The 17,570-nt window shown below is 44.6% G+C and overlaps 1 protein-coding gene across 1 annotated transcript in view; it reads right to left on the reverse strand.

Moving 5' to 3' along the window:
* The window catches only part of LOC140737420 (uncharacterized), a 108,621-nt gene that overhangs the window by 73,722 nt on the left and 17,329 nt on the right, over positions 1 to 17,570 (reverse strand). Inside the window, exons 4-5 of the mRNA XM_073063907.1 lie at positions 7,946 to 8,082; positions 3,855 to 3,862 (exon numbers count right to left, since the gene is read on the reverse strand). Coding sequence (XP_072920008.1) covers positions 3,855 to 3,862; positions 7,946 to 8,082 — 145 coding nt within the window. The remainder of the gene's footprint in view (positions 1 to 3,854; positions 3,863 to 7,945; positions 8,083 to 17,570) is intronic.

Raw genomic sequence — 17,570 nt, forward strand, 5'->3', positions numbered from 1 at the left:
GACTTGATAGAGGTGTACAAGATAAGAGGCGTAGATAGAGCAGACAGCCTTTTTTCTCCAGGGAGAAAATGGCAAGGGGGCATAACTTTAAACTAATGAGAGGAAGTACAGAGGCGATGTCAGAGTTAAGTTCTTTACACAGAGAGTGGTGGGTGCATGAAATGCACTGTCTGGTTGGAGGTAGAGGCAGATACACTGGAACAGTTGAGACTTCTAAATAAGCACATGGATGATAGAAAAATAGAAGGCTATGTGGGAGGGAAGAGTTACATTGATTTTAAAATAGGTTAAAAGGTCAGCACATCATGGGCCGAAGGGCCTGTAATGTTCTATTATCTGTGGCAGGGATATTCAAGCCCTCTCTTAGCATCTTGTCAGCTACAATTTAATCACCCAGATTACTGCTCAGTGGCATGATGGCTGAGCTCTAACCTTGTAGCACAGAGTCTCAGATTCAATCCTGACCTCCGCTGCTTTCTGTGTGGGGTTTGCACGTTCTCCTTGTGACTCGATGGGTTTCCAGTTCCCTCCCACATCTCAAAGACGTGCAGGTCGGTGGGTTAATTGGCCAATATAAATTATTCCTAGTGTTTGTGTGGGAGTTGGAATCTGGGGGGAGTTGATGGGAATGTGGGGAGAATGAAATGGGATCAGGGTAGGATTCAACACTTCAAAACTTCAAGATTGATGAATATCATTTCCAGGGCACAAATGTAATGAATTAATTGTTACACACACAAAATGCTGGAGGAACTCAGCAGGCCAGGCAGCATCTATGGAAAAGAGTACAGTCGACATTTTGGGCCAAAACACTTCAGCAGGACTGGGGAAAAAAAGCTGGAGGAATAGATTTGAAAGGTCAGGGGAGGGGAGAGAGAAACACCAGGCGATAGGTGAAACTTGGAGGGGGAGGGATTAAGTAAAGAGGTTGGAAGTTGATCAGTGAAAAAGACAAAAGGCTATGGAAGAAAGAGAAAAAACGGGTAGAGGAGCACCAGAGGAGGTGATGGGCAGGTAAGAAGATAACATGAGAAAGAGAAAGGGATGGGAAATGGTGAAGGGGATGGAAGGGGATGGGAGGGGGGGAGGTGGAGGCATTACTGTAAGTTTGAGAAATCAATGTTCATGGCATCAGGTTGGAGGCTATCCAAACGGAATACAAGGTGTTGTTTCTCCAGCCTAAGTGTGGCCTTATCCTGATAGTGGAGGAAGCCATGGATGGACATATCAAAATGGGAACAGGAAGTGGAATTAAAATGGATGGCCACTGGGAGATCCCACTTGTTCTGGCAGAGGGAGTGTAGATGCTTAGCGAAATGGTCTCCCCATCTACATCAGGTCTCACCAATGTACAGGCCACACCGGGAGCACTGGACACAGTAAGTGACCCCAACAGACTCACAGGTGAATTTTCACCTCACCTGGAAGGACTGTTTAGGGCCCTGGATGGTAGTGAGGGAGGAGGTGTAGGGGCAGGTTCCACTTGCAAGGATAAGTGCCTGCCAGGAGGGTGATCAGTGGGGAGGGATTGAATGGACAAAGGAGTTGCGTAGGGAGCGATCTCTGTGGAAAGCAGGGGGGGGGGGGGGGGGAGGGAAAGATGTGCTTGGTGGTGGGATCCAGATGGAGGTAGCAGAAGTTTCGGAGAATTATGTGCTGCACACAGAGGCTGATGGGGTGGTGGGTGAGGACAAGAGGAACCCTATCTCTGGTAAGGTGGCGGGAGGATGGGGTGAGAGAAGACGTGCATGAAATGGAAGAGATGTGGTTGAGGGCAACGTTGATGGTGGAGGAAGGGAAGCCCCTCTCTTTGAAAAAGAAAGACATCTTTTTTCTCAAATGAAAAGCCTGATCCTATGCTATTCCCTTGTCTATTTGTCCTTCTCACTGATCTCCTCCAGGCACTTATCCTTGCAAGCAGAACAAGTGCTACACCTGTCCCTACACCTCCTCCCTCACTACCATTCAGGGCCCCAGTCCTTCCAGGTGAGGCGACACTTCACCTGTGAGTCTGTTGGGATCATATATTGTGTTCGGTGCTGCCGGTGTGGCCTCTTGTATATCAATAAGACCCTACATAGATTGGGAGACTGCTTTGTCGAGCTCAGATTTCCAGCATCTGCAGACTTTGTCTTGCTCAAAATAATTGTTACTCCAGATCTGATGCAGCACCAAAAAAAAACACAATATGATAAAGAAAACAATTTTTTAAAAATCACAAATATAAATACATAAGATAACTTATACACATAGATTGATTTGATGTCCATAAAGAGATGCTGGACACAGGAGTGTTTGTACACAAGTTACCCTGAAAGGAAATGATGAAGTAGTGGTGGTTGGGAGGGGTGTTAATGGGTGTTTGATGGCTAGGATGAATGCAAGGGGCTGAAGGGCCTGGTTCTGTGCTGTGAGACTAAGCTGGTTTCAAAGCACATTTGTCCACAGTAGAAAAAAACTATTCAATTTCAGCTGGCATGCTTAACATGTCCTACAAACCAAAAATTTGACACGTGCCGGTGTCGACCATCCCCTGAGGTGCCAAGTCAAATTTCACATTGTACACAATTCTCGCCACATTTTCTACATCTACAAATAAAAACCGGATTTTCAATTCTTTTGCACTTAAAAACAGGACAACAGAATCTGATTTCAATTGACATACAAAAGAAGAAATAGGCTGAGTAAGTCTCACTGGCAGTCCTGGTAACTAATGTCCACTGGGATCACGCAGTGCTGACAAGTACCAAAGAAAATGCTGAGAAAATATCAATAGTAAGAGACTTAAAGGATAAACAGGGAAAGATTTCTGTCCTGCATCTGTATCTAAATGTGCAACAACAAATGAGATTGGAAATGGCAAAAGGAATTTAAAGTATTTGAGTTACAAACAATGAAACCATTAAAAACATGTCCTTACTTTGTTCTGTGAAACTGTGTGGTGGGCAGAAGCCGATGATGGTACAGCATCTTAATGTTATGCTATTGCAGTGGTCAGAGCCCAAGACTAATTATCAACAACAATGGTTTTGATTCCCACTGTAGCATTTAAGATCATAAGACAATATATAGGAGCATAATTAGGCTGTTCAGCCCATCAAGTCTTCTCCAGCATTCCATCATGGTTAGTTTATTATCCCTCTTAACTGCATTCTCCTGCCATCTACCCATAACCTTTGATGCCCTGACAAATGAAGAACCCATCAACCTGTTTTAAATACACACAATTACTTGGCCTCCACTGCCGTCTGTAGCAATGAATTCCACAGATTCACCACGCTCTGGCTAAAGAAATTTCTCCTCATCTCTATTCTAATGGCTGATCAAGAACCTATCAACCTCTTCTTTAAAACCTTTGTATCATCTGCTAACATGAGCACAAAACCATCAATTCCATCATCCAAATCATTGTAACATGAAAAGAAGAGGTCCTAACAGTGACACCTGTGGAATACTACTAATCACTGACAGCCAACCAGAAAAGGCCCTCTCTATTCTCATAAAACATTACAACACAGTGTAGACCTTTCAGCCTACAATGTTGTGCCAACCTTTAATCTACTCTATCATCAATGTAGCCCTTCCCTGAAGGTACAGCTTTTAAAGATCATCTTTATTTGTCACACAGACATTGAAACATGGCAACAGGTTGTTTTGAGTCAACGATCAACACAGTCCAAGATGCGCGAGAGACTAACCGCAAATGTCACCATGCTTCTGGCCTCAACACAGCATGCACACAACTTACTAACTCTAAACTGGATGTTTTTGAGATGTGGGAAAAAACTAGAGCACCCATTGGAAAACCAGTTGGTCACAGGGAGAACATACAAACAGTGGCGGGAATTGAACACTGCTAGTACTGTAAAGCATTACAGTACTACTGTGTGCTCCTTTCCACATAACCTGACAGTTTTCTGTCATCCATGTGCTTCTCTAAGAGTCTCTTAAATGCCCCTAATATATCTGCCTCTACCAACACCCCTGGCAGGGCATTCCACCCACCCACCACTCTGTGTAAAGAAAAAACTACCTCTGAAATTCCACCCCCCCCATACTTTCCTCTAATCACCTTAAAACTATGACCCCTAATATTAGTCATTTCAGCCCTGGTGGAAAAAAGTCTCTGGCTGTCCACTCGATTTATGCCTCTTATCATTGTACATGCCTCTATCAAGCCATCCCTGTAAAGGAGCCTGCCTAACCATTCATTGTCGGGGAGACCAGATTCAGATTCACTTATTCATCACATGGTACATAGAAACATACCGATAATCATATCATTTGCAATATCAACCGACTCACCTTAGAATGTGCTGGGGACAGCTTGTAAGTGTCACCATGCAATCTGCTGCCATCATAGCATGTCTACCATGTTGAGAACAAAACATGGAACCAAACAACAAGGCCAGAACCAACCCCTTTCCTCCCTCCCACCCACTCACACTATTACTGCTATCAAAGGCACCACGGTAGCACAGAGTTTAGAGTGCTGCTATTACAGCTCAGGGCATCCGAGTTTGGAATTCAATTTCAGCATCCTCTGTAAGCAAGTTTAAACTTTCCTTCAAAACACAAAAATACAACTGCAGATGCTGTGGATCAAAGAATACGTACACAACGCTGGAAGAACTCAGCAGGTCAGGCAGCATCCGTGAGAAAAGAGTAGCCAACGTCTCGGCCCGAAACTTGTACTTTCCTTCAACCTGATGGCATGAATATCGATTTCTCCTTCCAGTTAAAAAAAAAATCCCACATTGACATTGAGGTGACCGGATGGCTTGCATCCTAGGGTCTTAAGGGAAATGGCGGTCGGGATTGTGGATGCATTAGTGATAATTTTTCAAAACTCGCTGGACTCGGCAATGGTCCCGGCAGATTGGAAAAATGCTAATGTAACTCCTTTATTTAAAAAGGGCAATAGACAGAAGGCTGGGAATTATAAGCCAGTTAGCCTAACATCTGTGGTTGGCAAAATGTTGGAATCGATAATTAAGGAAGCAGTAACAGGGCATTTGGATAAACATAACTTAACAGGACAAAGTCAGCATGGCTTTACAAAAGGGAAGTCATGTTTGACAAATGTGTTGGAGTTCTTTGAGGACATAACATATAGGGTAGATAAAGGGGAACCAGTGGATGTGGTGTATTTGGACTTCCAAAAGGCATTTGACAAGGTGCCACACCAAAGATTATTACTTAAAGTAAAAAATCATGGGATTGGGGATAATATTCTGGCATGGGTGGAGGATTGGCTTTCTAACAGAAAACAGAGAGTTGGGATAAATGGTTTATTCTCAGACTGGCAGTTGGTGACTAGTGGTGTTCCGCAGGGGTTGGTGTTGGGACCCCAACTCTTTACAATCTATATTAATGATTTGGAGAAAGGGACTAAGTGCAACGTATCGAAGTTTGCTGATGACACAAAGATGGGAGGGAGTGTAATGAGTGCAGAGGACAGTGAAACCCTGCAGGGGGACATAGATAGGCTGAGTGATTGGGCAGACATTTGGCAGATGAAATATAATACTGACAAGTGTGAGGTCTTGCACTTTGGCAGGAAAAATAATAGAGCAAGTTATTATCTAAATGGAGAGAAACTGGAAAGTGCTTCTGTGCAAAGGGATCTGGGGGTCCTGGTGCAGGAAACACAAAAAGTTAGTATGCAAGTGCAGCAGGTGGTCAAGAAGGCCAATGGAATGCTGGCTTTTATTGCTAGGGGGATGGAGTATAAGAACAGGGAGGTCTTACTGCAGTTGTACCAGGTATTGGTGAGACCACACCTGGAGTACTGCGTGCAGTTCTGGTGTCCATATTTAAGAAAGGACATACTGGCTCTCGAGGCAGTGCAGAGAAGGTTCACAAGGTTAATTCCGGGGATGGGTGGGTTGATGTATGATGAGAGGTTGAGTAGATTGGGACTCTACTCATTGGAGTTCCGAAGAATGAGAGACGATCTTATTGAAACATATAAGATTGTGAAGGGGCTTGATCGGGTGGATGCGGTGAGAATGTTCCCAATGATGGGTGAAACTAGGACTAGGGGGCATAATCTTAAAATAAGGGGATGCCGTTCCAGGACTGAGATGCGGAGAAATTTCTTCACTCAGAGGGTAGTAGGGCTGTGGAAGCTACTACACTCAATAAATTCAAAACGGAGAAAGACATTTTCCTGGATAAAAATGGCATTAGGGGATACGGTGAGCGAGCAGGTAAGTGGACATGAGGCTAGGTTTAGATCAGCCATGTGATCTCCTGGACCAGTTTTCGATAGCCTGGATGGGTCGGAGAGGAATTTTCCAGATTTTTTCTCCTCAATTGGCAACTCGGTTTTTTTTCCCCCGGGTGATCACATGGGTTTGGGCGGGATGAATAATAAAATAAAATGGGCGGCATGGTGCACTGTTGGTTGGCACTGTTGCCTTGTGGGATTCGGTGAAAACTAGAGTTAAGATTGGATCAGCCATGATCTTGTTGAATGGCGGAGCAGGCTTGAGGGGCCGATTGGCCTACTCCTGCTCCTATCTCTTATGTTCTTATGTTCCCTTCCCTCTTACGTCTTCTCAACTGCTTATCACCTCCTCCTCTCTTCCTCCTTCCCTTTCTCAGATGGTCCACTCTCCTTTCCTATCAGATTTCTTCCTCTCCAGCCCTTTACCTTTCCCACCCATCTGGCATCTGCTATCACTTTCTAGCTATCCTCCTTCCTCTCCCCCTACCTTTTTATTTTGGTATCTTCCCCCCACCCCCCCGCCCTTCCAGTCGTGATGAAGGGTCTCAGCCCGAAACGTTGACTACTTGTTCATCTCCATAGATGCTGCCTGACCTGCTGAACTCCTCCAGCATTTTGCGTGAGTTGCTCTGGATTTCCAGCATCTGCAGAATCTCTCACATTTATGACTTTATGTTCCTTCCCATGACCACACAAGTTTCCTCTGGATGCTCCAGTTTCCTCCCACACACAAAAACATACTGGTTAGTAGGTTAGTTGGTCTTTGTAATTAGGCTGGGTGATGTGGCTCAAAGGGCCACAAGGACCTGTTATGTACTGTATCCCAAATAAATAGGAAAGGTGCAGTAACCGGAGCCATTGACTGTCTGCCACCAAATGAAAGCACTGGCACCACCAAACTTGCCTGGCATCAATGAGACTCTGATTCAGCAGGTGTAACGTGGGGGTCGGAGCGCTGGGCGGGGGGTAATACCTGCTGAAATCTATCTCAGCAGGTGTAACGTGGGGGTCGGAGCGCCGGGCAGGGGTAATACCTGCTGAAATCTATCTCAGCAGGTGTAACGTGGGGGTCGGAGCGCCGGGGCGGGGGTAATACCTGCTGAAATCTATCTCAGCAGGTGTAACGTGGGGGTCGGAGCGCCGGGCAGGGGTAATACCTGCTGAAATCTATCTCAGCAGGTGTAACGTGGGGGTCGGAGCGCTGGGGCGGGGGTAATACCTGCTGAAATCTATCTCAGCAGGTGTAACGTGGGGGTCGGAGCACCGGGGCAGGGGTAATACCTGCTGAAATCTGACAGCAGGTGTAACGTGGGGGTCAGAGTGCCGGGGCAGGGGTAATACCTGCTGAAATCTGATTCAGTGGGTGTAACGTGGGGGTCGGAGCGCCGGGGCGGGGGTAATACCTGCTGAAATCTGATTCAGCAGGTGTAACGTGGGGGTCAGAATGCCAGTGCAGGGGTAACACCTGCTGAAATCTGATTCAGCAGGTGTAACGTGGGGGTCAGAGTGCCAGGGGGGGGGTAATACCTGCTGAAATCTAACTCAGCAGATGTAACGTGGGGGTCGGAGCGCCGGGGCAGGGGTAATACCTGCTGAAATCTATCTCAGCAGGTGTAACGTGGGGGTCAGAGTGCCGGGGCGGGGATAATACCTGCTGAAATCTGATTCAGCAGGTGTAACGTGGGGGTCAGAGTGCCGGGGCAGGGGTAATACCTGCTGAGCTTCTTCCTGGCGAAGTGCCCACGGATCCATCGCTGGATGATGTGAACTGGAGAGTGATGGGCCAGGATGGTGTTTACAGTGGCCATCAGTTTTCGGATATTCTCCATCTCATTGCACCAGGTCGATGTCTGTGAGAGAGGCGACAGTATTAACGACAGTCTGTGACTCAGCCAGCAATCCAAGGCTTACATTGAACACACATCAGTACAATTCAGTACAGGCCCTTCAGCCCACTATTTTATGCCACCCTGCTCTAAGATCAACCTAACCCTTCCCTCCCAAATAGCTCTCCATTTTTCTATCATCCATGCACCTATCTAAAAGTCGTTTAGATACCCCTAATGTATTTACCTCTACCACAACCCCTGGCAGGGCATTCCATGCACCCATCACTCCCAGAGGTAAAGAACTTACCTCTGACACCCCGTTCCATACTTTCCTCCAAACTTTCCTTAAAGTTAAGTCCCTAGTATTAGCCATTTCTGCCCTGGGAAAATGTCTCCGACTGTTGTTTCAATCTATGCCTCTTTTTGTCTTGTACACCTCATATCTGCTTCACTCCATACAGAAAAGCACAAGCTCGCTCAACCTATCCTCATAAAACATGTTCTGTAATCCAGGCAGCATCCTGGTAAATCTCCTCTGCACAATCTCTGAAGTATTCACATCCTTTCTATAATGAGGTGACCAGAACTGAAAACAATACTCCAAGTAAGACACACAAAATGCTGGAGGAACTCAGCAGGTCAGGCAGCATCTATGGAAAGGATTAAACAGTTGATGTTTCAGTCAGGTCCTGATGAAGAGTCTCGGCCTGGAATGTTGACCCATTATTCATTTCCATAAAAGCTGCCTGACTTGAGCTCCTCCAGCATTTTCTGTGAATTGTTCTGGATTTACAGCATCTGCAGAATCTCTTGTGATTATAACATTGCAAGTGTGGTCTAACCAGGGTTTTTATAGAGCTGCAATATTACCTTGCGGTTCTTGAACTCAATCTGATAATTCTGATAATTTTCAAACATTCTACTTAATATTATCCAATTAGGAAATAACAGTCTGTGCTGATTGTAATGGCTAACCACAGAGATTTTATCCTAATGCAGCAGAGACTCATTTACATACCACCTTCAGCTCAGTCACATCTTGCAAACCACCTCAGAGAAGTGCTGTTTAGCAAAATTTGACACTGAGCCCTAAACACAGTTGGCAGGCAGGAGACTAAACCTTTGTCAAGGACGGTCTCAGAGGAGGAGACAGGGCTTCAGGGAGGGAATTCCAGATCCCGCAGCCTAAACATCTGACGGCACAGCTGACAACCATGTCGCAATTAAAATTAGCAAGGAGCAAAGGCCAGGACTCAACACGTCAGAGAAACGGTCAGAGCCACAGCATCATCCAAGATGAAAATAGGCCATTCAGCCTGTCATAGCTCTTCCAACCATCATGAACAATGTAAACAGAATAGATTTTGCAGATGCTGATAGGAGAAGAAAGTGGACATGGGAGAAAGGGAGCTGCTAAAGTTTACAGTAATCGATGTTACATACCTTTAAAAGATCTGTCCATGGCCTCCACTACTGCCAAGATGATGCCACTCTCAGTTTGGAGGAGCAATGCCTCATATTCCATCCGGGTAGTCTCCAGTCTGATAGCGTGAATATCGACTTCTCAAACTTCCAGTAATTCCTTCCTCCTTCAGCTCTTTTCCCTTTTCCCATTCTGGTTCCCCTCTCACCCCCTCTTCTCCTCACCTGCCTATCACCTCCCTCTGGCTCCCCTCCTCGTTCCCTTTCTTCAAATGGTCCACTCTCCTCTCCAGATCCCTTCTTCTTCAGCACGTCACCATACACGACCCAGAGATTCATTTTCTTGTAAATCCAATAACCATAATAGAATCAATGAAAGATCACACCAACAGGACATACAATCAGTGTGCAAAAGTCAACAAACTGTGCAAATACAAAAAGAAAAAAAACAATAAATATCGAGAACATGTAAAGAAGAGTCCTTAAAAGTGAAGTCCTTAAAAAGGATCTGGGCTTGAAACATCGACAGTTTCTACATTTCCATAGATGCTGCCTGACCTGTTGAGTTCCTTCACCATTTTGTGTGTGTTGCCTTGAAAGTGAAAGCAGTGGGAACAGTTCAGTGTAGTGGTGAGTGAAGTTATCCCCTGTGGTTTAAGAGCCAGGTAGTTAAGGACTAATAACTGTTTCTGAATCTGGTTGTGTGGATACGGAGAATCCTGTACCTTCTTCCTGATAGCAGCAGTGAGAAGAGGGGAAGATCTAGCGGGTGGGCCCCAATAATGGATTCTGCTTTCCTGCAACACAGCTCAGTGTTCATGCTTTACCTGTGATGAACTGAGTTGTACCCACTACTTTTTGTAGGAATTTCCATTCAAGGACATTGGTGTTTCCATACCAAGCTGTGATGCAGCCAAACAATATACTCTCCACCACGCATCTATAGAAGTTTGTCAGAATTTTAGATGTCATGCCGAACCTTCACAAATGTCGAAGGAAGTAGATGTGTTTCCATGCTTTCGTCATAATTGCACTTGTGTGCTGGGCCCAGGACAAATCCTCTGAAAGGATAGGTAATTTAAAGTTACTAGGCCTCTTCACCTCTGATCCCCAATGAGGACTGGCTCACGGATGTCCAGTTTCCTGCTCCTGTAGTCAATAATCAGCTCCTTGATCTTGTTGACATTGAATGAGAAGTTGTTGTTGTGGTACAAAATATTCACAATATATCAAAGTTCAAAATAATATTATCAAAGTACCTACATGTCATTATATACAACCCTGAGATACATTTTCTTGCAGGCATTCACAGTAATTTCAAAGAAACATTGCAATGAAATGTCAATAAAAGACTGCATAAAACAAGATGGGAAAATACCAATCTGCTAAAGACAACAAATTGTGCAAATACAAAAAAAAAGAAATAAGAAATAAATATTGAGATCATGAGATGAAGGGTCCTTGAAAGTGATTCTATAGTTTGTGGGAACAGTTCAGTGTTGGGTGAGTGAAGTTATCCCCACTAGTTCAAGAGCCTCTGTCACTGATAATAAACTGGATCCTGATTCTAACAACCACAATTTATCCTAATCCCAATTTTATTTTACTGTGTATTTCCAGATTATATAACTCACCGACACATTAGGTGAAATTTTCAGTGATCAATTAATCAACCAACATGGGATATGTGAGGGAGCAAGGGTTGGTGGGGGGGAGCCACAGTGGCCAAGGCTAGGAAGAAGGGATTGAGTGTAATGTATCTGAATTTGCTGATGGCACTAAATTGACTGGAAAAGCAAATTGTGCAGAAGATATGGAGAGTTTGCAGAGAGATATAGATAGGTTAAGTGAGTGGGCAAAGATCTCGCAGATGGAGTACAATGTTGGTAATGCGAGGTCATCCACTTTGGAAGGAAAAATGAAAGCAATTATTTAAATGGTAAAAAAATTGCAGTATGCCCTTTGCAGAGGGACTTGGGAGTGCCCGTGCATGAATCACAAAAGAGTGGTTTGCAGATGCAACAGGCTATCAAGAAGGCAAATGGAATGTTGGTCTTCATTGCTAGAGGGATTGAATTTAAGAGCAGGGAGGTTATGCTGCAACTGTACAGGGTACTGGTGAGGCTACACCTGGAGTACTGTGTGGAGTTCTGGTCTCCTTACTTGAGGAGGGATATACTGGCTTTGGAGGTGGTGCAGAGGAGGTTCACCAGATTGATTCCAGAGATGAGGGGGCTAGACTATGAGGAGAGATTGAGTCGCCTGGGACTATACTCGCTGGAATTCAGAATAATGAGAGGAGATCTTATAGTAACATATAAAATTATGAAAATAAGATAGAGGCAGGAAAGTTGTTTCTACTGGTAGGTGAGACTGGAACTAGGGGGACGTAGCTTTAAGGTTTGGGGGAGTAGATTTAGGATGGAGATGAGGAGGAACTGCTTTTCTCAGAGAGTGGTGACTATGTGGAATTCTCTGCCCAGTGAAGGAGGCCACTTCAGTAAATATATTTAAGAGGTTGGACAGATTTTTGCATAGTAGGGGAATTAAGGTTATGGGGAAAAAGGCAGGGATTGGAGATGGCCAGATCAGCTACGATTTCACTGAATGGCAGAGCAGGCTCGATATGTCATGTGGCCTGCTCCTGCTCCAAGTTCTTATGACTGAACCCTGGACTCTGGAGTTGTGATGCAGAGACTCTCCCCAACAGCCCCTCAACCTCACACCACTGTGACAACTTCCTTATACAATAAATACATTGAAAGGTGCAACACAAATGAGGTTGTAAACAGCAAAAGAAATTTAAAGGAACAAATAACAGTCAGGAAAAGAATAAAACCAATATAACTAGTCATAATTTTGCTTTATGGAAGTGTATTGTAGCGAAGTGTCAGAAAGATAAACAGCCTTTCACACTACATCTTAATGGTTCTAGTACTGCTGTAGTCAGACCGTGGACCAACAGCCTCAACTTGTGAATTTGATCACACCACATCGCAATGTTTCAATGTGCTGTAGTAGTTAGACCAGTGGTTCCCAACATGGGGCGTACGCCCCACAGGGGGGTAATTTGAAGCTTGTTTAAACCAAGTTAATGGTCTTTTAGGCTTCCTCCAGGTGAATAGGAGTTCACTTTTTGAATAATAAGAATTATATATCACCACAGGGGGCATCAGGATTTTAGAGGTGATTAGGTGGGGCATGGCCAAAAAAAGGTTGGGAACCACTGAGTTAGACCCTCAACTAATAACCTCAACTCATGAATCTGATTCCCACCCAGCAAAAGGAGCATTTAAATTCAATTAACTACATAAATATGAATTAAAATCCATTGACCAACCAGTTATAGACACACAAAGGAGCTGGAGAAACTCAGTGGCTTAATTCCATAAACACAAAAAATTCTGCAGATGCTGGAAATCCAGAACACACAAACAAAATGCTGGAGTAATTTAGCAGGTCTGGAGGGATCGATGGAAATAAAAATTAGTTCATGTTATGGGCCAAGATAGAATGGTGGAGCAGACTCTATGGGCTAAATAGCCCAAATCTGTGCCCATGTCCTGCGGTCCTACCAAGCCACTTTGTTATTAGAATGTTAATTTACCACCACATTCTCAAAGACAACTAGGGATGAGAATGAAAATGTGTAAGCAATGGTGATGCAGAACTGCCTGCCAGTGAGGTTTGTCAAACACTCAGTGAAGTACATGCAAAAGCAAATGGATGGGAAATCAGAGGGAAATGATTTACAGTGTACAAGCAAACATTCAGTGAATAAGACTAATGAGAATGCTCTGCAGTCAAGAGGCTAAGTGATAGTACAAACCACCAAGAAGATCACTGGGGTTTCCCTCTTCCATTTATAACATTTACAAGGAGCATTGTATACAAAGGGCCAAAAGCACTGTTGAAGAGCTCTACCACCCATCCACTATCTCTCTGACCCACTACCATCAGGGAGGTGGTAGAGGAGCATCAGGACTAGGACTGCAAGACTGGGTAACAGATTCTTCCCTCAGGCTGTGAGACTCAGGCCCTGACACCAGGTTCACATATAGGACAGCAAACCGTTTACCTGTGCTGTGCACCGCGTGCATAATATTGTTTACTTAATTATGGTAATATTTTGTTTTATGTTTCCTTAAGGTCGTCATAGCCGGGCATGGTCATGGGGACAAGCTCCCACTACCTATTAAATGCTCCCAATGGTGTGCAACTCAAATAGCCTCTGGCAGTCAAGTCCAGCTCCCAGCCTTCACATGCAGTTTAGCTACTAAGCCCAATGGAACTATTTCTACTGACAACGGAAGGGGCAAAGGCGCCCTACTGGCGCCTTAAATCCAGTTGCTACGGGCAAATGGGGCTTGTCAACCGTGGATCTGTAGTCCCTAAGGCAGTGCTACGTTGAGTTCAACACTGACTGGCTACTCATGTGATGCTGTTGGTGCCAGACTGCATCGGTCTCGGCCGTTCACTGGATGTGTGGAGAGGGGAGCCTGCTATATGGGCAACAGCTTGCTCTCCATATTGAACTGCCCAGGCTGGCGTATGACAGCTAGGCCACAACATCCATGGTTGACCTTAATCGATAGATGCCTCAGAATTTTGTTTTATGAGCTGTGTGTGATACATGTTGTGTGGGTGCACCATGGTCCAGAGGAACTTTATGTCATTTGGTTATATATGCCTACAGCCAGATGACAATAAGCTTAAACTTCTGTACAGGAATGATTGGATGAGATGGAACTGAAGCAGGTTAATGGGTAAAGGCTGGGAAGACAGCCACAAAATGCACCAGCCTTTAACATAGAACATATAACAACGCAACAAAGAAATTGGCCCTTCGATCCATGAAATCTGTGTCAAAAATTGGTGGCAATTTAAATGAATATCATTTGCCTGTATGGGGTCCACATCCCTCCATGTTGATTTGTCTGCCCAAATGCCTCTAAATATTGTTGTCATATCTATCTCCACCATCTCCCCTGGCAGCACAAGTCAGACCCCCACCAATCTCTGTGTAAAGAAAACTTGCCTCATAAATCATTAAATTTCACCCTCTACACCCTTCAGTATTTGACATTTCCACCTCTGGCTCTCTATTCTGTTTATGTCCCTCATAACCAAACAGACCTCCTCTCTGCCTCCAGTGCTCCAGAGGAAACAAACCAAGTTGTCCAATCTCCCTTTGCAGCTAATGCTCTATAATCCAGGCAACATCCCAGTAAGCCACTTTTGCACCTTCTCTAAAGTGCCAACATCCTTTCTGTAATGGGGCAATGAGAATTATACACAGTACTCTAATGTGCCAGAAGCTCAGTTTGACACAGCTCAACATGACTTGCTAACTTTTAAACACGACACCCCACCTGACGAAAGCAAGACAAGGTTACCAAGAGATGACATCACTGATGATCTGTTCAGAGCTTGAGAAGTATTTGTCAAATTCACAAGAGTTAACCAATCAGATAGCCCATATTCAAATCAGTCAACTCACTTTTATTGTCATTTCGACCATAACTGCTGGTACAGTACACAGTAAAAATGTAATACCAAGAAGCTTCCAGAATGATACGAAGAACTAGGGGGCACACTGAACAACTGCATTTACACACTGTGACCACTAGGGGACACACTGAACAACTGCATTTACATACTATGACCACTAGGGGAACACACTGAACAACTGCATTTACATACTGTGACCACTAGGGGACACACTGAACAACTGCATTTACATACTATGACCACTAGGGGACACACTGAACAACTGCATTTACATACTATGACCACTAGGGGACACACTGAACAACTGCATTTACATACTGTGACCACTAGGGGACACACTGAACAACTGCATTTACATACTATGACCACTAGGGGACACACTGAACAACTGCATTTACACACTGTGACCAGTAGGGGACACACATCAATTCAATATACACACCGTGGCCACTAGGAAACATACTAAATAGTTACATGCATACAGTCAGTTACAAGCAGGCAATTCATTGTTAAACTGCAAAGACAATAACAATAATCATCCAGACTAATCCAATAGCAGGTTGAGGTGGCTTTAAGGAAAGCACTAATGGGTGGGTTTCTATGGGGAAATGGGTCATCTGTAAAGCAGTATATGTGAAGTGGTTCCAGAAGGGGCCTCATCACCACTCTCACAGGACGGACAGTTAGAGTGGCCATTGCCTGCCACGCCACTTAAAGAATTTCCCTTGTTTTACATGGCAACTATCCACATTCTGATGTACAGAGAGATCTGGGGGGGGGGGGGGGGGGGTGAAAATCCATAGCTCCCTGAAAGTGTCAACATAAGTGTGAAAGGTGGTGTACTGCAAAGATGTCCTGCAATATTTTGCCTTCATCGGTCAGGCACTGAGTATAAGAGTTATTTAAGAGGCACTGAGTTATTTATTTAGAGATACGGCACAGGACAGGCCCTTCTGACACAATGAGCATGTCACCCCAGCAACCCCTGATTTAACTATAGCCTATTCACGGGACAATTTATAATGACCAATTAACCTAGTAATCACTACGTCTTTGGACTGTGGGAGGAAACAAGAGTGCCTGGAGATACCCATGCATTCCACAGGGTAACTCCCTAGACTCTTTACAGAGGACACCAGAATTGAACTCTGAACTCAGACACCCTGATTGTAATAGCATTGCGCTACCGGGACACTGTATAAAACTTTGGTCAGGTCACATCTGGAATACTGTGTGCACTTCAGGCAGCTTCATTACCAGAAGGAAACAGAAACTTTAGAAAGGGTGCCCAAGTGGAGGGGCAGAAGCTGTTCCTAAAATTTTTTGATCTAAAGTGTAAGTGGACGAAGTTTAAGGGAGATATCTGGGGTTAATTTTTTTTTTCCGACAGTGACAAGTGGTAGAAGAGGCTGCAAGTGGAGATGGTGGACACAGGTACAAAAGTGGCATTTAAGAACCTTTCAGATGGGCATATGCATATGCAGGGAGGGACATAAATAAATCTAGCATCATAGTCAGTACAGTCCTGATGGGCCAAAGGGCCTGTCTGCACTGAACTGTTCTTTTGTTCCAATTTCACGTCTTTAAATTGATGCAGTCCTCCAGTGCAGTGAATTCTGGGAAGTTTACACCTCAGAGGCGAGACTGCAGCTCACTGAGATGTGTATTAAACACATTGAGATGGAAGGCTAGAGACAACTGTCTGGGTCTGAATGCTCAGTTCTTCTTGAGAAACTTGACTTGCATCTTTTTTTTTATTAAGTGCATTCGTGAACAATAGCCAGATCAGAAATGCTGATCAAGTCAACTAGTTCCCAAAGAGAACTCTGATAGGCCAATCAGATGGTTCACTGCTGTTCAGCAATAGAACATTTAAAAAAATCATATGTACAATTAAGAAAATTAAAAAATAGTAGAAATACTGGAGTCATGATGAAGTCTGCTGGAGAGAGACATTTATACACATGCTGTCCTCCATAACTCAGATTGAAGGATAAGGTTACAGGGTGACAAAACGTGGCAGGAGCACTTGGAACTAAAAACTAATCCCTACTGGAAGAAAACAGCACTTGATCTTTCCGCACTGTTCTCCAGCAGTTTACGGACTAAGTCCAGCCGGAACATAACTCACAAGTGCTCTTGAAAGTCAGGTATAACCCTACCTGCCAACAACCAAGCATTGCCATCCTGGTCCCCTTCATGATAGCTTATGAAGAAGCATGTGACTTCCCTCCCAGAGATGAGAGGTGTTTGTGCACTTGACTCTTGAAAGCTTGGACCCCATCATCACAGATGTTTCCAACCACAGCGTCTGGAAGCTGTTCCAAATTCTGACAGCACAGAGAAGGAAGTGTGTAGGTTCTCGCATCAGGCATAGAAACGGTGATGAGCAGGCATAGATAAACTTGAACGTGCGGTGCGCTGTCTCTCATAAGATGAAGGCAGCATGGCACAAAGGTCTGAGGGCTGTGGCTGGTGTGCATTTTGTACAGCACAGTAGCTGCGGCAACCTGTCGTCTATGGTGTAAGCTACCGATGGCCAGCTTCTCACGAGCTGTGGCTTCATCTGGCCCCAG

This window comes from Hemitrygon akajei, chromosome 12 (genome assembly GCF_048418815.1).
Source record: "Hemitrygon akajei chromosome 12, sHemAka1.3, whole genome shotgun sequence".
In the NCBI taxonomy this organism is placed as follows: Eukaryota; Metazoa; Chordata; class Chondrichthyes; order Myliobatiformes; family Dasyatidae; genus Hemitrygon; species Hemitrygon akajei.